Source organism: Anoplopoma fimbria, chromosome 2, assembly GCF_027596085.1.
Source record: "Anoplopoma fimbria isolate UVic2021 breed Golden Eagle Sablefish chromosome 2, Afim_UVic_2022, whole genome shotgun sequence".
NCBI lineage: Eukaryota > Metazoa > Chordata > Actinopteri > Perciformes > Anoplopomatidae > Anoplopoma > Anoplopoma fimbria.
This window is the reverse complement of record NC_072450.1, coordinates 30,056,807-30,077,033: the sequence shown is the minus strand read 5'-3', so window position 1 is coordinate 30,077,033 and position 20,227 is coordinate 30,056,807. Positions and strand designations below refer to the sequence as shown.

The 20,227-nt window shown below is 41.7% G+C and overlaps 1 protein-coding gene across 1 annotated transcript; it reads left to right on the top strand.

Annotated features, from left to right (window-relative positions):
- The first annotated feature begins 1,104 nt into the window (after nt 1-1,104).
- Nucleotides 1,105-15,874, top strand: vstm2b (V-set and transmembrane domain containing 2B). The gene is made up of 5 exons (XM_054619666.1): nt 1,105-1,177; nt 1,587-1,774; nt 2,775-2,804; nt 3,601-4,039; nt 15,042-15,874. Exons 1-5 carry the CDS (start codon nt 1,105-1,107, stop codon nt 15,128-15,130), a joined length of 819 nt encoding a protein of 272 aa, XP_054475641.1. The 3' UTR covers nt 15,131-15,874.
- Nucleotides 15,875-20,227: the final 4,353 nt, after the last annotated feature.

Here is a 20,227-nt window from a genome sequence, read left to right as displayed (position 1 = left end):
TTCTAAACAATTGGGCCTCGCTATGTTTGTAACCTACAACATTAATGCCTAATGCAGGCGTTGGACAGGCTCAAATGGCTGGTCACAACTGTGTCTGGGAATTTACGGAAGCATCCCCCCCTCTCTGCACCAGGCTGGTTTTCGTAAAGCCGTATTTGATTGAGACATTGGGATTGTATGTGAATTAAGCCTCTGGAACTGTCACTAACCTAACGATTATCCCTGTGGCCTTAAAGTAAGACCTGATGGATAGATAGACCTGCAATAAGTCCCTCGCTGAGGCTGTGATGCATGTTTTCAAAAATGAAAGAGGAAAAAACGCACTGCTTCTATTATTTAGAAGCCAGTGGCAGTGGTGGGAAGGAGACAAGGCACTGGCACACTAGAGAGAGAGATGGAAGGAGAGAGAGAGAGAGAGAGAGAGAGAGAGAGAGCACAGAGGGGGGTGGGGGGGAGGAGGAGGAGGAGGAGGAGGAGGAGGGCGCCCAGAGACCCCTCTGTTGATCGCGCATCCTCGCGATGCGCTCGCCAAGCACACCAACCCCCGGGAAGGCTCCAGGTCGGTGACAGCTGCCAGAGGAGGAGAGAGAGAGAGAGAGAGAGAGAGAGAGAGAGAGAGAGAGAGAGAGAGAGAAGAGGGGAACCACAAACACACCGACAAAAAAAAAAAAAGGACAACCGTGCGGTTCTTCCCAGCAGTCATCATCAACACACGGGATCGGTGATGTGATGGGTGTTAGAGCGGAGCCCGCGAGAGCTTTCCTTCACCCAGGAATCGGGGGGATGGAGATGAAGTTCGGGTTCTTCTTCCAGGCGACGCACAGCGGGGAATAAAGGAGCCTCCGCGGTCTCTGAGGGGATTTATGTTTATCATTTGATTTTTGATTTGCAGTTAAAAAAAAAAACCAAAAAAATAATAATAATAGTGTTATGCCCGAGCTCACCTTCGGATCGTACGTGTTGCCCGGCTGATGCAGCGGGCTCCGGATCGTGCGTCTTCTATGCCCATATTTGGAGTTATTTGAGGAGGCAGTTGACAGGACGCAACACATCCAGGTCAAATGACCTTCTGATGCTGATGAGTGTGACGAGCCTCACTGTGACATGGAAAAAGCGGCACTATACAGCCTCCTTTATTACTTCATTCTCAATTCGCCCTTTATGATTTGTGCAAATGGTAGGTAACATTTTTGGAATAGTTGGAGAATATTGCGACAATTCAAGTCAGTTACATGAACATGAAAAAAAAAACAACAACAACAACAACAACAACACAGAATGTTCCAGCTGTGCCCACATCACAGCCTCATGCAAGGATTATTTGATCAAATCAAGCCTGAGGCAGATTGTAGGTCAAAGTTGCACTAATAAAAACCATGTCCCATTATAAATCACAGTTAATGGACTATAGGAGCCAGAGCTTGAAACTGTGTGTTGGGAGGATGGGTAGCCACCAAACAGACTTGTTTTTAGGCTTATGAAAGGTACTTTTACACATTGCATTTTTAATCATTGCCATCCCCACTCATTGATCTGTGCTTCTGGTGTCTTGCTTTTTCTCCACATTCGCCTCCATTAAACCAAAGCTGCATTTACTGAAGTCCCTAAAGATGTGAGTGTGGGGGAGGGAGAGGATGTGGAGATGCCCTGCGCCTTCAAGGCTGTCAGCTCTGCGCCCATTTCCTTGGAGATCCAGTGGTGGTACCTGAAGGAGGATGTGCCCAAAGAACTGCCTCATGAGCTGCAGATCAGTGCCCCGGCCAACCGAGGCAAGGTAACTGCAACACGGACACCCACCCAAACACCATTTGTTCATTATACATCGACTTGTACGTATTCTTTGGACCAGTACTCTCTGCGCACCTGAACCGCTCCATCTTTTACGCACTTTAAGCACATCTGCTAATATGCAACAGATGTCACTTCAACATTTGTGACACTTTTCATATATGAATTCACACCGACCTATATTTCTAAATCCACAGGCTGCAGATGTCTGTAATGTCTTGAAATAGGAGCCTGATGCAGAAAGTTTCTTTGATCTGCAGTTTGTTCCTTTTTTTTCTACATTTTTTTAAGAATCAGCAGTGTTTGAAACTCGTGCTTTTGTCAGCTGTTAAGCCTGAGCATGACTCAGGACGAGGGCGACGTTACTCTGACTCAGAAAGGGCACTTGTTGGTTATCAACAACATTTCATTCCTCTCAGGTCCGCTGCATAAAACCGCCATGATAGAATATTGTGGCAGGACGCGGTGGGAATTACTTTGCTCCCTCCAGCATGACAAATCAGTCTTTTTTTCAGTTGTCAGAGGAATCCGGAGCGATCACATCTGCAGCATTCCCTCTGCCGTTTAAGCCCATTAAAACATACAGCAGGGGTAAAAAGTGCAGAGGAGAAAAGGCTAGCGTAAGAGAGAGAGGAGAGGTTATCAATGGCGTCATTGAGAAATGTACGCAACCAGCTCTGCTCATGTGCCATTTTCTCTCACCACCAAATTAAATAACAATGTTGTGGTATTTTTGCCAGTAATTATGCATGTATTTAGTTATGTACTGTATATTTATATATTTATAATATATTTATGATGATATATATATAAGTTATTAATATATAATATGTTTTTATATTCTATGGCGTTTTTGTTTTTGCTATTTTTTTCTCTCCACTGATTATAATTGCTATTTTTTCATGGAAGAGTTTACACACACACACACACACACACATATACTTACATGTTTTCTGCATGTAATTCACAATGCTTTCTTTTTTCAGGTCGTTCAAAGGGAAGCCACAAAAATAAGTGTAAGTGTCCACTTTCCAGACTGCACGGACAGAAGAGAGTTGAATAGCAGTTATTTTCCAAGTACTCAGTACACAGAAGACTATCATTAGTTAAAATGATGATGTCGACAGAAGATCACTTGTCTTAAGAGAAAGAAAACACCTGCCTGACATGGTAGTGTGTTGTGATTTAAAGGTAAAGTGTTGCTCCTCTTTTCCGTGTCTGTTCATGATGCCATGACTCCATTAAAGGCGATTTGGCTGGAACACCTGACACTCACTCTTAGTACGTTACTTGACTAACTGGTTGTTAGGCCGAACCAGGAAAATATTTTTAGTTAAGTCTTTTGTGTTCTCTTTTAATAGGAAATACGCTTCTAAGCCTTACAGGTTAATGACAGTTTGATCTTGGCATCTCAAAACTTAAGTCCAAGAGATAAAATGTATCTCTTACACGTTATGTAATTCAAATGATGGAATAGTCTGCGACCACTATTCACCTACTTTTCATTTCAGTCTTCTGCTGTCCCATTTTCTTTTTTCTTCAGACCTTTAGTGTCAATATTAAACACACTCTGGCAGGTTGTGCTTTGGTAACATGTGAGCCCTTATTAGGGATGATTGAGGCTCCATAAGATGTAATGTCTTCTGAGAAGCTTATACAGGGTCAGTTTTTTCTATGCCTGTACCTCCTCCTCTACTCAGAAAACATGAAGCGGCCTTTATTAAGCTGATGATTAATGAATGCTAAAAGTAGTTATTGTTTGAACATTCCCATTTACCATTTTTTTAGTGTTTCCCTCTCTTTCGGTTCCAGACTGTGCGTGTTCAGGGCAACGCCATCTCCCACCGTCTCAGCCTGTCCAAGGTGAAGAAGGAAGAAGAGGGGGTGTACGAGTGCCGCGTGGCTGACCTTTGGGCCGACGAGACTCAGGAATTTACGGTTCATGCCGTGCTGCATGTCACGTTGGGTGACGGCATGGTGGCCGAGGAGGCTGTGTCGCACATCCAGAACCGCTGGCCCCTGAGGAATACCAACGCAGGGCTGGGAGCGGGCGGAGCAGGGAGGGCCACCTCGGAGCCTGGCGAGGGATTGGCAGGAGGTCAGAGTTCAGGGCAGGGGAAGCTTCGGGTGCCTCAGCAGGCCCAGCCCGGCCTCCTTCCCTCCATCTCATCCACCACCACCTCGGTGGCCAAGTCGTCAGCCTCACCGCTGCCAGGGAATGCAGCCATCCTACGACAGCAGCTTGGAGCTGGTGAGTGAGCGGTGGAAGTGAAACAGAGCCACAGTGACCCCTAGTGTTGGTAGAAGGGAGGGGCCACTGAAGATGTACAGACACAGCTCAGCAGACTGTAACTGGCCGCTGTGCTGGCCTGCATCTGGCTCCAGATTTATCTGTTTTAGTCTCTCAAATCGGAGCAAATGTGCTGTTGTTTCTCTCTAATAGGGACCCTTAATGTTTTTGTTGTCACAGGGTATATTACAGTCTGAGATGCACTTTGAAGTCTTTTCATCAATTGCACTTGCCACTATATTTTGAAGTGTGTAGAATTGGTGCTTATTACTTAACAAGTCAAGAGTCTGCCTTATTTCCATGTCATATCACAGCTCACTCAACATCATAACATCAATCATGCAATTTTTACGTTATTACTTATAATTCACTGAGCTGTCTTTTTTATTTGATCATCCTTTTAGAAATAGGGAGATATAGTATCTAGGAGGAAGTTATTAGGTTATAAGGTTATTAGGTTTGTTGTGTCCATATTTTATTATTTTGGCAACAGCAGTGAGTAGGGCTGAACGATTTAAAAAAAAAAAAAAAAAAAAAAGGGAATTTTTGCCGGAATCTGAACCAGACAACGACTTCTACCTGAGTATATAGAATAAAAGTCGAAGGCCGGGACGTCTCTACAGCACCATAATACCTAAGTTAGAATGATATTCGAAGCATACTTTTGTTTTAATAAATATTGTGCCTCTTGCAGTTTATGATTAAAACATTTGGATTGGAAACTATTTCAGCCTTAGTAGTGAGCTCTCATCTTGTTCTAACACTTACTACATCTACCTTGTGCTTGTGTGCAGCGTATGTGATTTTGTTAAATTATAACTAACTAAAAAATACATGTTGCCAAAAAGATATTCTGATTTGGTGGCAATCCCTCAATGTGAGAGCATTAGTATTTCTGTATTTTGTGTCTTCTCATGTGTTGTATGAGTGAAAATCTGCGTGATCACCCAACTCAGCGTCCCCCGTCATCTACACACATGATCTTGCAACAAATCTGTCACACTTTTCAAATCTCTTTAAATCAAGGCATCAGTTTTGTTCGCGTGTGCATGAACGCGTAACACTTATTTATGACTACCCCTGCCAACCGCAGATGGCACGCGGAAAAGATAGAGGAAAGTGGGGATTTGTAATATGCCTCCTCATAGCTCTTCTCCCTGCCCCAGTTCTGTTCGATGAAGCGTACTTGTGAATAATTAAAACTCATCGAAGTCTAGTGGAGTCTTGTAAGCCGCGCTGCTGATGCAGACAGCAGTCAGTCAGCCCTGTGGACTGCGTGACAGATGCTGTGTGTAGGACTAAGGCACGTAAACACACTCAGTTATTGTGGTTGACTCCAAACACCTACCGGCCGTGTGCTGGCATTATGTTTCTAAATGACAGGGGCTTGTCAGAGGGTTTAGAGGTGATATCCTTTCTGCTCTTCTGCGTGTGTGTCTGATGTACAGTCACAGCTTTGATCAGTCATTCAAAAGGCTTCTCACAAGACAAGGGAGAGGACTTTCAGCGACATTGATGTTCCTGCTGCTACATCTATGTGAAGCCTTTTATTAGAAATGTAAGTCAGTCTGACATATCTCAAAAACGCTGTGTCAGCCCCAAAGAAATGTCTGGCTCCACACATTGTCATTCTGGTATGGGGGGGGAATGGCTTGTTTGTATATCCCTAAACAAATCACAATTGTAACAGGATGCCTTTGCAAACTAGACAGAGGAAGGGGAGGTGAATGCCACGTGAGATACTACCAATTGTAGGCCTAAGGTCTTTTCAAAGAAAAGCGAATATCCTGTGTGATTAATTGCACACCAGTTAAAAATGGGAACCAATCTAGGTCTGTGAGCCTACCCACACCAAATCCTTTTGTATTTGCAGCTGTTTTGATTTCTGCAATGCTGGAAAAAAACAAGCCAACAGCTTAAATAATGACTTTTGCTCACACGATCAATAGGTTTTCTCAGACACCAATCTCATAATTCACACAAAAATATGGATATCGATCAGTAGATCCACGGGGTCTCACAACATGGTCCCCTGTTTGACAAACAAAAATAAAGTACTAATATCATTTACTTACTTAAAAATATCACAATTAAAATGTTACAGTTAAAAATCCTGCATTCAAAATCCTGCTAAATCGTACGCTGCAGAGTGAGTACTGGTTGTAGCTAGCTGCCTGCAATAAAGCTATTTTTATTATTTTTTATACGGTTGGGTGGTTTAATTTACTGTATTTCAATGCATTGTATTTTATATTCTCATAAATAAATGTAATTAAGTAAAAAGTACAAAATCTCTGGCTGAAATGAAGTGGAGTAGAAAGTAGCATCAAATAATTGTACTTAAGTACAGTAGTACATGAGTAAATGTCCTTATTTACTTTCCACGACTGAGTAGTACCATGCTTTACAAAAAAAAGGCGTGATCAAATCATATGTCTGTGCTAACAACTGAGAAAGTAAGTCATAAGCCTGCCAGTGGAGAGAAAAGCATCTTCTTGGCTGTGGTCAGGCCTTCTGACCATACACGGTTTCCAGGATATGATAAATGGAAATCACTCAAGAGCATGGCTGTGGGTGAATATGGTACTACATATCCCAAAACATTTTTCTTCTAAACTAGACAGTCTAGAAGAAATCTGACTAAAATCCGCTACAGTGCTACATTCCCTAAACATATATAATACATAGTAAACGTGCAGTGTGTCCAACAGAGCAGTGGTCACATTGTGGAGAGGGAATAACCTTAATTTATTGGCGTATTCTCGTAGTAAGTTGAGGTGGATCTGCTGATGGTTAGGGTTCCTAGAGCATTCCACCACTGTCTCCCATAGTCTATTCCATACAATAGATTCCATACAATGGATTTGTTATTAACAGGAAGACAACCCGTGTGATGAAGACAGTATGTTGATCATCTTTGGTGACATGTATGCCGCTGTCTCTCTAAATAGAAAATGGTTGTTAAAATTTGGGCTGTTCAAATGCCACTTTTGGGCTGTTTTTCAACGTTTTCCTTGCTGACACAACACAGTGGTATGGAGGGAAAGAATAGAGTGTTTTAGTGGTTTTAGTGGTACAGCAGCCTAAACAAAATCTTGCAGCCTCTCCTCCATTGACCGAAAGAGACTGATGAGCTCATTTTAAGCAACGTTGAGGCGGGATCAAGCACAACTGACCAGATGTAGAATTTGGATTCTGGACCGCCATCAGATTTGTGGTGCTTCAAGGTAGAAATCTTGAGCCGAGGTTGCCTCCTCTTCCATATACATTATGAATGTATCTTGGCCCAGTGTTTGGAAGGAGGATTTAGGGGTTACAGAGAGGACAAGAAGGTCACTTGCAAGAAAATGTCAATCTCAATAATAGAGACGTGGGTGTGCAGTTAGTGAAGAAGATGAGACCATCTTTCTAGGTCCATCTCAAAGCAGTGTTTTTTTTCCAGACAGCTGCATCTGCTCCAAGCAATATATTTTATAATCCCAGTGGGAAACTGTACAATTACAGTAGCGTAGCAAAAACGTAGGACAAGGATAATGCACAAGACAATACTTAACAATCAAACAATACTCATCGACTAATAGACTCATTTATTTTGATTAATTGATTGATTGTACTGTACATATTTTCATGTGTGAGGTGCAAGTAGTGAAACATTAAATGCGTAAAATGTATGTGAAGTTATGGATCAGATCATTTCAAGAGGATTAAAAGTTGTAAGAGTCAATGTTGAGGGTTTTTGTATTGGACTTTGGTCCTTTGGAAAGGAAGCAGGAGGCTTCACCTTCCAAACCCCCTGTCCTGACTCTGGGGACTGGTTGTACAGGGAGAAGGCAGCTGGTAGGAAGGACCTCCTTTAGCAGCCCTTGTCACAGTGAAGCTGGATCAGTCTCGTACTGAAAGTGCTTTCAGCGACAGACTGATAAAAGATCTGCAACATCGTGTAACATTAAAGGAACTTTGTTTCATCAGGAAGTAGAGTCCAATTGGACTTGTCCTCCACCTCCACCTCCTTTCCCAGAATGTTAATGGGAACTAAAGCAGTCCTTGTTTCCCTGAAGTCTATGACAATATCTTTGGTTTTGGTCATGTTGAGGAGCATGTGTATTCTGCATCACTCAGCGAAACTGGTCACCAGGTCCTTGTACTCGGACTCCACCTCCTCTGAGGGCAGAGGAGGAGCGAGGTCTGGAATTGGGTAGGAGGGAGAAGTAGGGGTCAGGTCACTGGTAATCCAGGCTTGATTGCTTGGGAAACGTGGAGACGGTGTTGTCCACACAGAAGGTGATGTTTCCTGTGATGCAGTCTTCTCTCAATGTCCTCCCCATGAGGTTTGCAGACATCCTTGTAGCACTTCATAAGAATCCTGTGAACCCTTCCTGACAGTTCTCTTCGTCACAGGGGGCTGCTGGACAATGGGCAGGTATGAGGCGGTCAGAATTACCAGGTTATGATCCCAGTGGGGGCAGGGCAGTAGAACTCTATCCATCCTAAATATTTGAATATGGTTCAACAATACAGTTTTGTTTTCCTTTGAAAGATCAGCAGTGTTGCTGAGAGAGACAATCCTGAGATGTTAATAAAAGCATAGCAGGTGTTGAATCAGAAGTTTAGCCACTTTGGAGTGATTTGCTAGTTCACGGTTGCGGATGGTGGGATGTAAACAATAACTCACTATAACACACACATATCACAGCTAACACAGAGACTCATAGCTAACAGTCCTGTGGCTTTGTGAAGCACATAATGTTGCATTCACGACAATCCCACTAGGTGCCTTCAGTGGGGAATGCTTTAATAGGCAACGGCTCTGAAACCCATTATTTCCATTGACGTGCTTGATGCCAGAAAGGGCTTTATGCTGCGTCGAGCAAAGCATGGACGCGGGACACCGTTTCCCAAAGCCCAGCGCAGAGTGAAGAAAGGTATATTTACCCCCTGTCCTGTCGGCACGACTCCCAAAAGGGAGTACTAAAAGGGATAAAAATTCCCAAAAGAACCAGTAGAACGTGTCAAAACAGCACAATATCAAAATGAGACAAAAAAAAGGAAATCAAGGCGATTAGGAAAAATGCAAAATACATATCGAAAGTTAGGCGAGCTGCTGCAATAGGCTGCCACACGAGTTGTGGCCAATAAGATATACAGTAAAATACAGTATCTGACCAAAGAAATGATCAGTTTATATGTTAGGTTAGGTTATATGTCCTGCAGAAGAGTAAGGCCCTACCCGCAGACTGGCCCGGAGCAGACAAAGCTACGTTCAGGCCAAACGCATACATGCATTTTGTTTTCGCACCTTTCTACTCTTCGGCCCACTCAAAAACTTGCACTTGACCTGCTTTTACTGAATGCCGATTTTATTCTTCTGTATCTTTGTGTGAGTGAGCCCAAAAACAAACCAATTAACTAAGAAGTTGTGAAGCCAGGTGTCCACTGTTCGTTAATGTGACCTACATCTGTTGTATTATGGATGATTATTGATGCAGCACATAAAACCCCTCACAGTCAGAAGCTTGACCTTCATCATTGGGCTGTCAAGCCTGATCGCTTAATTCCTCTTGCTCTTCTAAATATTATAAAGCAGTTACATATCAACTGTTTTTGTGCTCACATTACCCTCGTTTACAAGGCTGGGGAGTCAAGAACATGACAAAAAATGACCATAGTCTATTAGTCCATGAGTGAGGGATGCATTTCAGTTTCAAATGAAGCCAAAGTTGGACCACACGACCAATATGACATCATACCAGCTATTTCTAATCTGCCACGACCCCCAGCTGCATTTCTCAAGCATTTGAGATGTTTGATCTATCAGAATCGTAAGGGTGGGCGACATGATATTTGTCACCGTATATTTGGGGGTTGACAGTATTTTATCGCAATAATAGAAATTAGAAGAGACGCTCACTTCAAAACATGACTCTACCATTTCTTTTACTCTAGTGACAATACAAGGGAATGTATCTTAAAGAAAAAAAACGTAATGTAGAAAAAAACAGACTTGTTTATAAATAAGAATGAAAATGAAGTGACGTGATGAAACCGGTATCTTACCAACCCCTACAGAGTAGTCATAGTACATGACAATGCTTCAAACTGCAAGGTGGAACAATGCAACTCGACATATGTGATGTATTTAGTCAGCGAACTGACTTAGTTGTGTATTTCTGCCTGTAGAGTTATATTTTATGTTGTACTTAAGGGGTAGAAAACTCTCTATGAATGAATGCCTTTATTGAACATATTTATATTACAGTTTAGGGAGTCATTATATCAGTTACAGTTTCTTTTCAAAGTGTCAACAATCAACCCCTGATCACAGGTTACATATTTCTGAAAGTTTTGAACTGGTGTGTATTGTTTTATTAGAAAGTATCAAATCATAAACCAATAAAAGTACATTAGGGTTCAAGTAGAGTGAAGTAGAGAATTGTTCATGACTTCAATCTGAGGAAATTGTTGAACCTCAGCAGAGCACTAGGACAGGAAAAAAGACAATGCTGTGTGGAACACGTGCAAATATTTGTGACTGTAAAGTTTTGATTAGCTACAAATGAAATCTGTCATCTGACCTGAGTGGCATTGTCTTTAAGCTGTACATGAAAATCTGCAGTACACTTTATGACAGATTCAAATCAAATGTGATTTTCTGATGCACTCTAACATGCAGTCTCACTTTGCGTTGATTAGTGGGGACACTGGTGGTGAATTCAGGCTAAAGCGCAGTGGCTCACTACAATTCTTTTCTAGAATCTTAAGACAATGATCCTGTGCAACTTCACTACGAATACTGAGCTGGCATTAGAGCAGCCAACGGACACGAGTCACGCTGCCCTCCATTTTCATCACCATCATCTACCTCCATCACAGTTAATATGGTGAAAACGCCTCAGATAACCATTTGTTAGGTTTACAGCCTAGAAATGCTGTTGCTCTTCTTTAGCTGTGACTTTTAGGAAGAAACACGGTCGATCTTTCTTGCTATGAGGATACTCACACAAAGACTTTAATAGTTGCTTTATTTAAAATGTGGAGGGATGTCAGAATGATGGGGCCGCTGCATCACAGCACCCCAAGCAGTTAGGAAGCTTGTGCCCCTGCTCAAGGGCACATCAGCAGTGCCCAGGAGGTGAACGAGCAGCTCTCCTCTTACCAGCACACCATCTAAAATTGAAAGTCTATTACCTATAAATGCTTATCTGATATGAAGTAAGCACTTTGGATGCACTTTTTTTTATGAATTATTCCTGATTAAAATAAATATTAGATGAAATGTTTTTTACTTCAGTAGTATACAGTGCAGATCTGAATCTAAAATGCTCAAATACAGTTAAAGCTGCTAAGGCTCACCGACACTTTTATATTAACAGAAAAAGCCAGATGAATCCATCTTAGGCAGTTTTCCCCCTCTGTTTTCTCCAGGTTGGTCTACTTTTATATTTGACAACAGTTGAAGGGTAAGAAGATTGGCAAAATTGAAAGATTACTTTGTGCTCTTTCTTGGCTCTGCTGCCTTATCCTCACTAATAACAGCCTACGGCGTCAGAAAAGAAAAACACAGGCATCTGACACATTTCTGCAATGTCATCTGACTTTTGGCAGAAACAATTAATATGGTAGGGAGGATGGTGGCGGCTGGCGGGGGGATGGGAGAGATAAGCTGTCAGGTGTCATATTCTCGTTTTCATTTGAGGGTTGGCGGACTTGCCTAGTCACTCTCACTAAAATATGGTAATTGAAGGTCTGAACAACAAAAGGTCCACCAACAACCTTCTTAAATTTTTGGGAAAGAATTGTCTTTTTATGATCTGTTACTACCCCAACTACCCCAAACTTTCTTTATGGATAAAACTGAAGTCAGAGAGTCATTTACTGTAATTTACTGTGAGGCTGATCGTTCCTGAGCGTCTGGTTTAATATGAGTTACATAATTTCAATATTCCCCGAAACATTTAGCCTAATACCTACTTTCAAACATTCACAAAAAATAAACAATCATATTCTGGGTTATTTAATGAGACCAAAACGTTCTGCCAGTAGGACACAGTACATAGTATAAATACAGAATACAGTTTGTTAAACAGGTAACAGGCTACAGAGAAAAACACTGCTGCTCTGACAGTGATGATAAATGTGTTTGTGCATCAACTCCATCAAAAGTCTCTGAAGCTGTTGAAACTGACTGACAGCTGATCCTGCTGTGATCGGTTGGAGAGGAAAGGACATCTTATTTCTCTAAAAACATATTTTCTTGTTTCCTCGCTCCTTGCATGGTTTCATGCGTCTCTCCATGCAATCCTGGTGGGTGGGACTAAGACGCAAAGAAAAGATGCGTGTGTGAGGGAAACATGGATTAAATTAAGAGACTTAAGATGTACCCAGGGCCATGTTATCTGGTTACTTCCTATCCTTTCTTAACATGTTCTAGTTTATGGCCATCATGTGCAAGTCATTTTATTTCAATGTATTTTCCTTACGTTGAATACAAATTTATATATATATATATATATATATATATATATATATATATTTTTTGTTATTTTATTTTTATTTTTCCAGATAGGGAGAAAGCAGACTGGTAAGAGGATAAGAGACTTTATTGGACAAGTGTGCATGCAGATACAAAGAATTTGAAATATAACAGCTAGGAAAAAGGACAACAAAGCTGTACACAAAAAGGTAAAGAATACATATAGTGTAAATATGTTTATATACTGTATATACATATGTATGTTGGATTTAAATTGACAGTGACTGACACGTAAATTAAATGTGCATTCAAAACAATAATTACAATCAAATAATGGCAGCAGTGGATAGTTTGCTGTTGGAAGGTTATTGACAGGGTTATATGACTGATAAATTATGCATCATAGTGAAAACCTGCAGAAAGCAGGTTCACTTCAGCTTTATTAGTCTTTTTTTCAGTTTCAGTGGTCATATGTAGGTACAAAGGAATGTGTTTTGACGATGACACAGCAGTTAGAGCACTTGTCATAAAATATAGAATATAGGATTAAAAAAAAAAGAAATACATGACAAGGTAACTATAACTAATACTTTAAATGTTACAATAATCATAATACATGTGAAATGTGTCAAGGACACTTTACAGTTAAAAATATTAGAGTATAAAAGGGAATAAAAACATAACTGTCGATCAGAGGCTCTAACAGGTTTGTTAGGGGGAAGATAGGAGACATCTCCTAAAACTAGAGATTCCGTAGATAATACTAATTATTCCATGGTTAATACAAGTTTTGTGGTGCTGATAGGCATAGAACATTTTTATTGGTAACTGCCCATGGCTTTTTTGTTCAGAGCAATTACCTTAACTTCTAAATTTTAGTTTGCAGTAGTCATACAATGCAGTCAATTTAAATTAAATGTTGGCAGTAGTGTTCCAGGCAAAGCAGCAGTTACCACAATAGAATGATGCAAACAGCCCCAGATCTTGTCCACCCCTGAAACGCTCCTAGTCCTAGGTTGGGTTCCTCCTCTGTGTATCACAGCTGCAGTAGCTAGCTGGAGCTCCTCTGTTGCTAAATGAACATCCCTCTGACTCCTGCATCACCCCAGCTTATGTGCATAGGGGCTCCTACCGTGAGTTTGTTAACTTGGATTTTGCTATCCCATCGGTACTGTCTTAATCATGAGTGTATTGGCTCAGATATTGAACTGGCAGGATAAAAGAGAGCAGTCATAAAAAAAAAGTGGATGGATAGAAGCCAAGAGAGGGCGGTTTAGAGTAAGAAATGAGAACAGTCACTTAGAACTTTAGCTTAATTTAACAGTGGAAATTATGAAACTAAGTCCCAAAGAAGCAAGGTACAGGGTTATTAACTGTAGAATTTAACAGTGCCTACATGTTTGATAATGAATACAATTGCTACTATTACTGTTACTACATTTGCATATGTATACACCAACTAGAGTCTTGCAAAAACAATTATGGTTGCTTCATGTTTTTCTCCATGAATGCCAGTATTGTTATTAATTGTTGCCTTACAAAGTTCTAACAATGAGTGAGAAGTGTTCGCAGTTGATAAGCTCAATGCATGCAAAAATGTGACTGCAACAGCAAACTTCATGGTCAAGCATGGCTGTAGAGAAATTTGGGGCAACATTTCAACTTGATACTGGGTCTATACAATTTAAATTTACAGTCACTAGTTTTAAAAACAGACCATCTTGCAGTAGGATCACACCAGCCATGGGGCCATTGGCACAACTGTCCAATGGCCCCTTTCCCATTTCCTGCTCTCTTTGCATGGACCCCACCCGTCCTCGACTTGGCCTTAATTTTGATCTCAACTACACACCTGCAAAGTTCCGTAACTGCATCTTGCACGGTTGTGACTCCATCGCCGTGACGAAATATGTCCACAGACAGATATACAGAAATTAAACATCTGGCAAAGTACTCAAAGTGGTAGTTTCCGCTTCAGGAGGCTCTCTCCAGGACCACATTGTGCCATGATGACTCACACACAGACCCAAAACTATAAACGATACATTTTTGTATCCTTCTGTTTTGTATTGTTTTAATTTTTGTACCTGTGTTTTTGGTATTGTGCATGATCAATCAAGTTTCCCATCTAGGATAATAAAGTGAGTGAACTGAACTGGACTTTGGTATCCAGGTTAACACAAGGTCTGGTCTTCTCTCCTGATTCACATTTACAGCCACCAGCCTCAGCTTTACTTTGTCTTTTGTGCTAATTAACACCTGTAAGATGGGGAACACGGTAATCATTATCCCTGCTTAACATCATATCATGTTAGCAGGATGATGTGAGGCTCAAAGCACTGCCGTGTCTTGGACCAGCCTCACAGATCTGCTAGTATGGCTCTTGTTAATTGATCAGTCTAACATTATTCAACTAGATAAGTTTAAGCGTGGTTTGCAAAACACTGTTGTCATTAATTTTCATTCTTTATCTTCTACCTTTCTCTCATCCAGGTTGCTGTGTGATAAGCACCATGGACCCCATCCTCTGCATTACTCTACTGTTCCTGCATAAACTCCTTCCTTTCCTACTGGCCCACTGAAGAGACTTGAACCAAAATGACGCCGACATGCAACGTTCTCACTATACCAAAAAAATAAAAAAAATAAGCAGCAGTCAGTGCCCACCAGGAGAGAAAGGGTGGCATTAAACCGATGTATACCGTTGAAACATATCACTGCAGGGATCGAAGCAATGCAAAAAGGACAGAGATGGACAGAAGAGACAAAAAAATCTGACGAGAAGGGATTTTTGGACTTGAAACAGAGATAGAAGCTATGTGACTGTTGACTGATCAGAGTGCCAAGAAGAGAAATGTGCTTACAGTGGAAGGATTGGAGCATCACTACTATTCCAAACAGCCGATACAGCGTGGCCACATGAAGTGCTGCCTTTAGGCTACTCAGCACCTGCTTCATGCATGGCCGTCCTCAAACACTCCACATTCACAATTTTTTTGCAGCATTTCTACTGTGAATTCCGTTCACTTGACAACACAATGTGAGCCCTAATGCTGATTTCCCTTGTTAGATGGAAAACATGTGACTTCTTGTTTTCTTTGGAAAGTGGGAAGATTTGATCAGCATGATAATTTACGTATTTTTCGGTAGCCATGTGACGCGTCTCATTATACAGAACTACCATTGAATCAGTGTGTTAGTCTGATGTATGCCATGTCCACCTCCCTCCTAAGCGCACACTTTTACTTTTGTTCTCATAGCTGTGTTCTATAATGTAAACAAGTTGATATATTTTGATTAAGATAAGGCACATCTTACCATTGTTGTTGTTAATCACCTCCAATAATGTTTATTTTTATTAAATATATGGTGATCAAAATGAGAAATTTCATTTCTATGAGACAAAAAGCGATTTATTGGCAACATGCCAACAGCAGGTCAGACGAAGGTACATTGAATCCGTGTATCATTCTTTCTTTGGTTCTTTTGGGTTCATTTAATCTATTTTAAAATCAGAACTGAAACAAAATGTTGCATGGTGGATGCTGATGTTAGATATGCATACAGTAAGAAGGATTTTAAAATGAACTGAAACTCCCTCTGGAATAAATGGTAAATGGACTTGTACTTGTATAGCGCTTTCTAAGTCATATGACCACTCAAAGCGGTATTACACTTCACCCATTCACACCCAATAATACACTGATGGCAGGGGCTACAGTGCAAGGTGCCACCTGCCCATCAGAACTACCTAACATTCACACTCATTCTTTCACCGCTGGAGGAATTTGGGTTTAATCCCACATCAACATCCACCAGCTGGATGTTGATGTGGGATTAAACCACCGGGGGATTAAACCACAAATTGAAGGAAGACTCGCTCTACCACTGAGCCACAGTCCCCCTGGAGATAGGATATTTTCTCATAAAATAGCTGTAGGTGCATGGATTGAACACCAGTGTCCTCTAATATTTACGGCCACAAAAGATTCATAATGAACAAACAATAGTTTTTACACTTCTCAACGAATAGGGTCCCCGGCCTGGACAGTCTCCTCGGTGGGTGAGCCGAATTGATCTTTCCAAGTGTGAATATGTGTGAAAGGGTGAATGTTGACATGTAGCCTTTTTAAAAGTCCTTTGAATGCAATAACAATGTAGGTCCATTTATCAAATGACCCTAACTCCAGAGAGTCAGACTTTCTATAGCCTACAGCTCATTGTTTCTTTCAGTCCTTCTTAGTGTATGCATATCCTATTTATCCCAGTATCATCCACCGTGCTCAATAACTGTAGAATTTCACCATGTCTCGTCCATAAACTGTAAATAAGAAGTGAACCTAATCGTCATGACGTCGACCATTTGTTTGTGGACAGCTGTTTTGAAGCCTCGAGTTCAGCATTTTGGTCGTTGCCATCTTGTTTTTTTGCAACCAGTGAACTGAAAAGACCCTAATTGGACTTTGGAGGAGTGATGTAGGGACGCAGTATATGGCCCAGGTAGAAACCTGTTATTTGCATAGTTGCCCCACTCTAAAGCATACTCCTCTTTATGATAATTTTACTCTAAAGAGGACCATAATTTACTTAATGAACATCATGCTGTCTTGAAGAAGACTTGAAACTAGCGATTGAGGCCATAAACTCATATTTAAATGTTAGGTAATGCATCAATTGAGAAGTAGGGTTATTTTCTGATAGACTTACCATACAATCAGACTTCTTTTTAAAATCCAGAGGAGTCGCCCCCTGATGGCGAGTAGAAATAATGTAAGTTTAAGGCACTTCTGTTTTGGCTTCGCTTTTCAGAACAGGACGTTTTACTGCCCTGTCCTAAACCATGCTGTGTTCTGCTTCCCTAAATTTTAGGCCAAGAAGAAAATAAACCTCTGCTCCTTGATTTTTGGTATTCTGGTATTAAAAACAAACCAAAAAAAAAACCCAGCAATTCTTTTTGTTTTACTGAATTAGTTATGAAACGGACAAAAACAAACAACGAATGATACACAGATTATATGTTTTTTGTAATAAAAGGTAGATTTTAAAAGTGTTGCATGACAATGGTTTTCTTTCACCTGTCATGGTAACTTCAAATATACTTGAGCACAGATTGGCTATTCCTCCAGTAGACTGAAGGTCATAAGTCAAGGTGTAATTCTTACCTGAGCATCTTGTCCACCTTCACCAGCAGTGCTGCAGCCCCCACCTCTAGTCACGGTTCTGTGATGTGCTTTAAAGGAAGAACTATGTGCTTTCCAAAGACAAATATAACATTCAAATCATCCTGAATGTTGACTTGCCTGATATAACTAATTGAGCCATAGCCAGTTTCACTGGCATCAGCAAAGTGATGCAGTTGTGCACATTTTGTTTGGTGTTCCATAGCTTTTAGGCTTCATATAGCAACTCTGTAGCCTTTAATCCTTTCCAGGCTGTCTATCCATTCCATCCACTGATTAGGATATAGCCCCGGGCATTGGTTTGTCTCAGCCAAAACCTCAAAATGTAACCTGGATGCTGACGTAACCTATCAATCTATGAAAGCTCAGGTGGCCCGTGGTGCAGAGCAGCAAATCCAGCTGTTGTACTGTTTCAGAATCAGAATCAGAAGCTGTTTATTGCAAAGTACGTTACACATACAAGGAATTTGGCTAGGTGATTAATTGGTGCGTACAGTAAGTAACAAACACAGTGCAATACTAAAGACATAATAAAAAAATAGAAATATGAAAATATGCTATAAAATATGGTAAAAAGTAAACAAGTAAACAAATTAAAGTATGTTAAAGCAGGTATATTATATTATTAAAGTGTCAAGATGTGCAGGGATGTAAACTGTTCTGGGGATGTAATTGTCTAAGTCAGTGAGGGTCCCGGGCTTTATTGATCAACCCAACGGCAGATGGGAAGAAGCTGTTTTTGTGGCGTGAGGTCTTGGTCCTGATGGACGCAGCTTTCTGCCAGAGGGAAGAGGTCAAAGAGTTTGTGTCCAGGGTGAGAGGTGTCAGCTACAATCTTCCTTGCCCGCCTCAGGGTCCTGGAGGCGAACAAGTTGTGGAGGGTCGGCAGATTGCAGCCAATCAATCTCTCAGCAGAACAAATGATATGCCTGCAGCGTAGCAGACTGTGATGGAGAAGGAGAGGATGTACTCAATGATCGAAGTGTAGAAGCTCACCATCATTGTCTTTGGCAGGCTGAACTTCTTCAGCTGCTGCAGGAAATACATCATCTGCTGTACCACGGCATCGACGAGGGAGTCGCAGAGGGTGATGGGGGTGGGTGGGGCTGCGTTCTTTCGGAAATCCACAACCATCTCCACTGTCTTTAGAGCGTGGAGCTCTAAGTTGTTCAATCTGCACCAGCTCAACAGATGGTCAATCTCCCACTTGTAGGCGGACTCATCCCCACCAGAGATGAGTCCAATGAGGGTGGTGTCATCCATGAACTTCAGCAGCTTGATGGACTGTTGACTGAAGGTGCAGCTGTTCGTGTACAGGGAGAATAGCAGGGGGGAAAGAACATAGCCTTGAGGGTAACCAGTGTTGATGCTCCGAGAGGCTGAGATATGTTTTCCAGGCAGCAGTGAGGGGATGATGGTGTTGAAGGCAGAGCTGAAGTCTACAAAGAGGATCCTGGCGTAGGTTCCCGAGGAGTCCAGATGCTCCTGATCGTCTACAGACCTGTTGGCTCTGAAGGCGAACTGCAGGGGGTCCAGGAGTGGGTGGGTGATGGTTTTGAGGTGGGAAAGGACAAGGCGCTCAAAAGACTTCATGACCATAGACGTCATGGCGACAGGCCTGTGGTCATTAAGTCCTATGATCCTTGTTTTTTGGGGGACAGGGGCGCTGCTCGTGTGGCGCACATTGGGCTGTCTGTGATCGTCTTTTTTCATGTATTTTCTAAGTGTTTGACAACATGTAACACATTATATTCAGGAGCTGACTCAAAGTAACTGATAATACAACACCTTGACCCCTATTGTTGGGTTTGGAACTATCCGATTGTGCAAATGAATCTCCGCAAGTTTGCCGTGCTGCTGCTGTTCTTCCTAGCCGTGGGAACCGAAGCTCTGCTCGGATGGGGATCCGATCAGCCGCTCTATCCCCACGGTAACATCTCGCCGTTGACTAGGGAGTTTCTGCTTAATCTGTGTCCCTCAGCGGGTGCTATTGACCCAGCGTGGAATATACCGGCGGAAATACTGCACCCATCAGCGATCTCCACAGAATCGTATGGAGAAGGATCTACCCACAAGAGAAAAAGCAGACCTAAGCGGGGAAAACGAGGAGGACTGAGACGCAAACTAAAACTGGCCAATAAGTTCACCCCACTGCCTGCTGTGATATTTGGAAACGTCCTTTCACTCTGAAATAAACTTGACGAACTGCAAGCCAATGTGAACTATATGTACGAATACAGGAACGCACCTATGCTGGCATTTACTGAAACCTGGCTGGACGATGCAGTGAGTAATAATGAGCTGACTATTGATGGCTTCACCACACCTTTTCGTGTGGATCGGGATAAACTGAAAACAGGGAAAGAGCGTGGTGGTGGAGTGTGTATTTATGTCAACAAGAGCTTGTGTAATACAGTGATAGTCCGGGATCAAATTTGTGAACCCGACATTGAACTTCTTGCTCTCTCCCCCCGCCCCTTCTACTTGCCTCGTGAATTC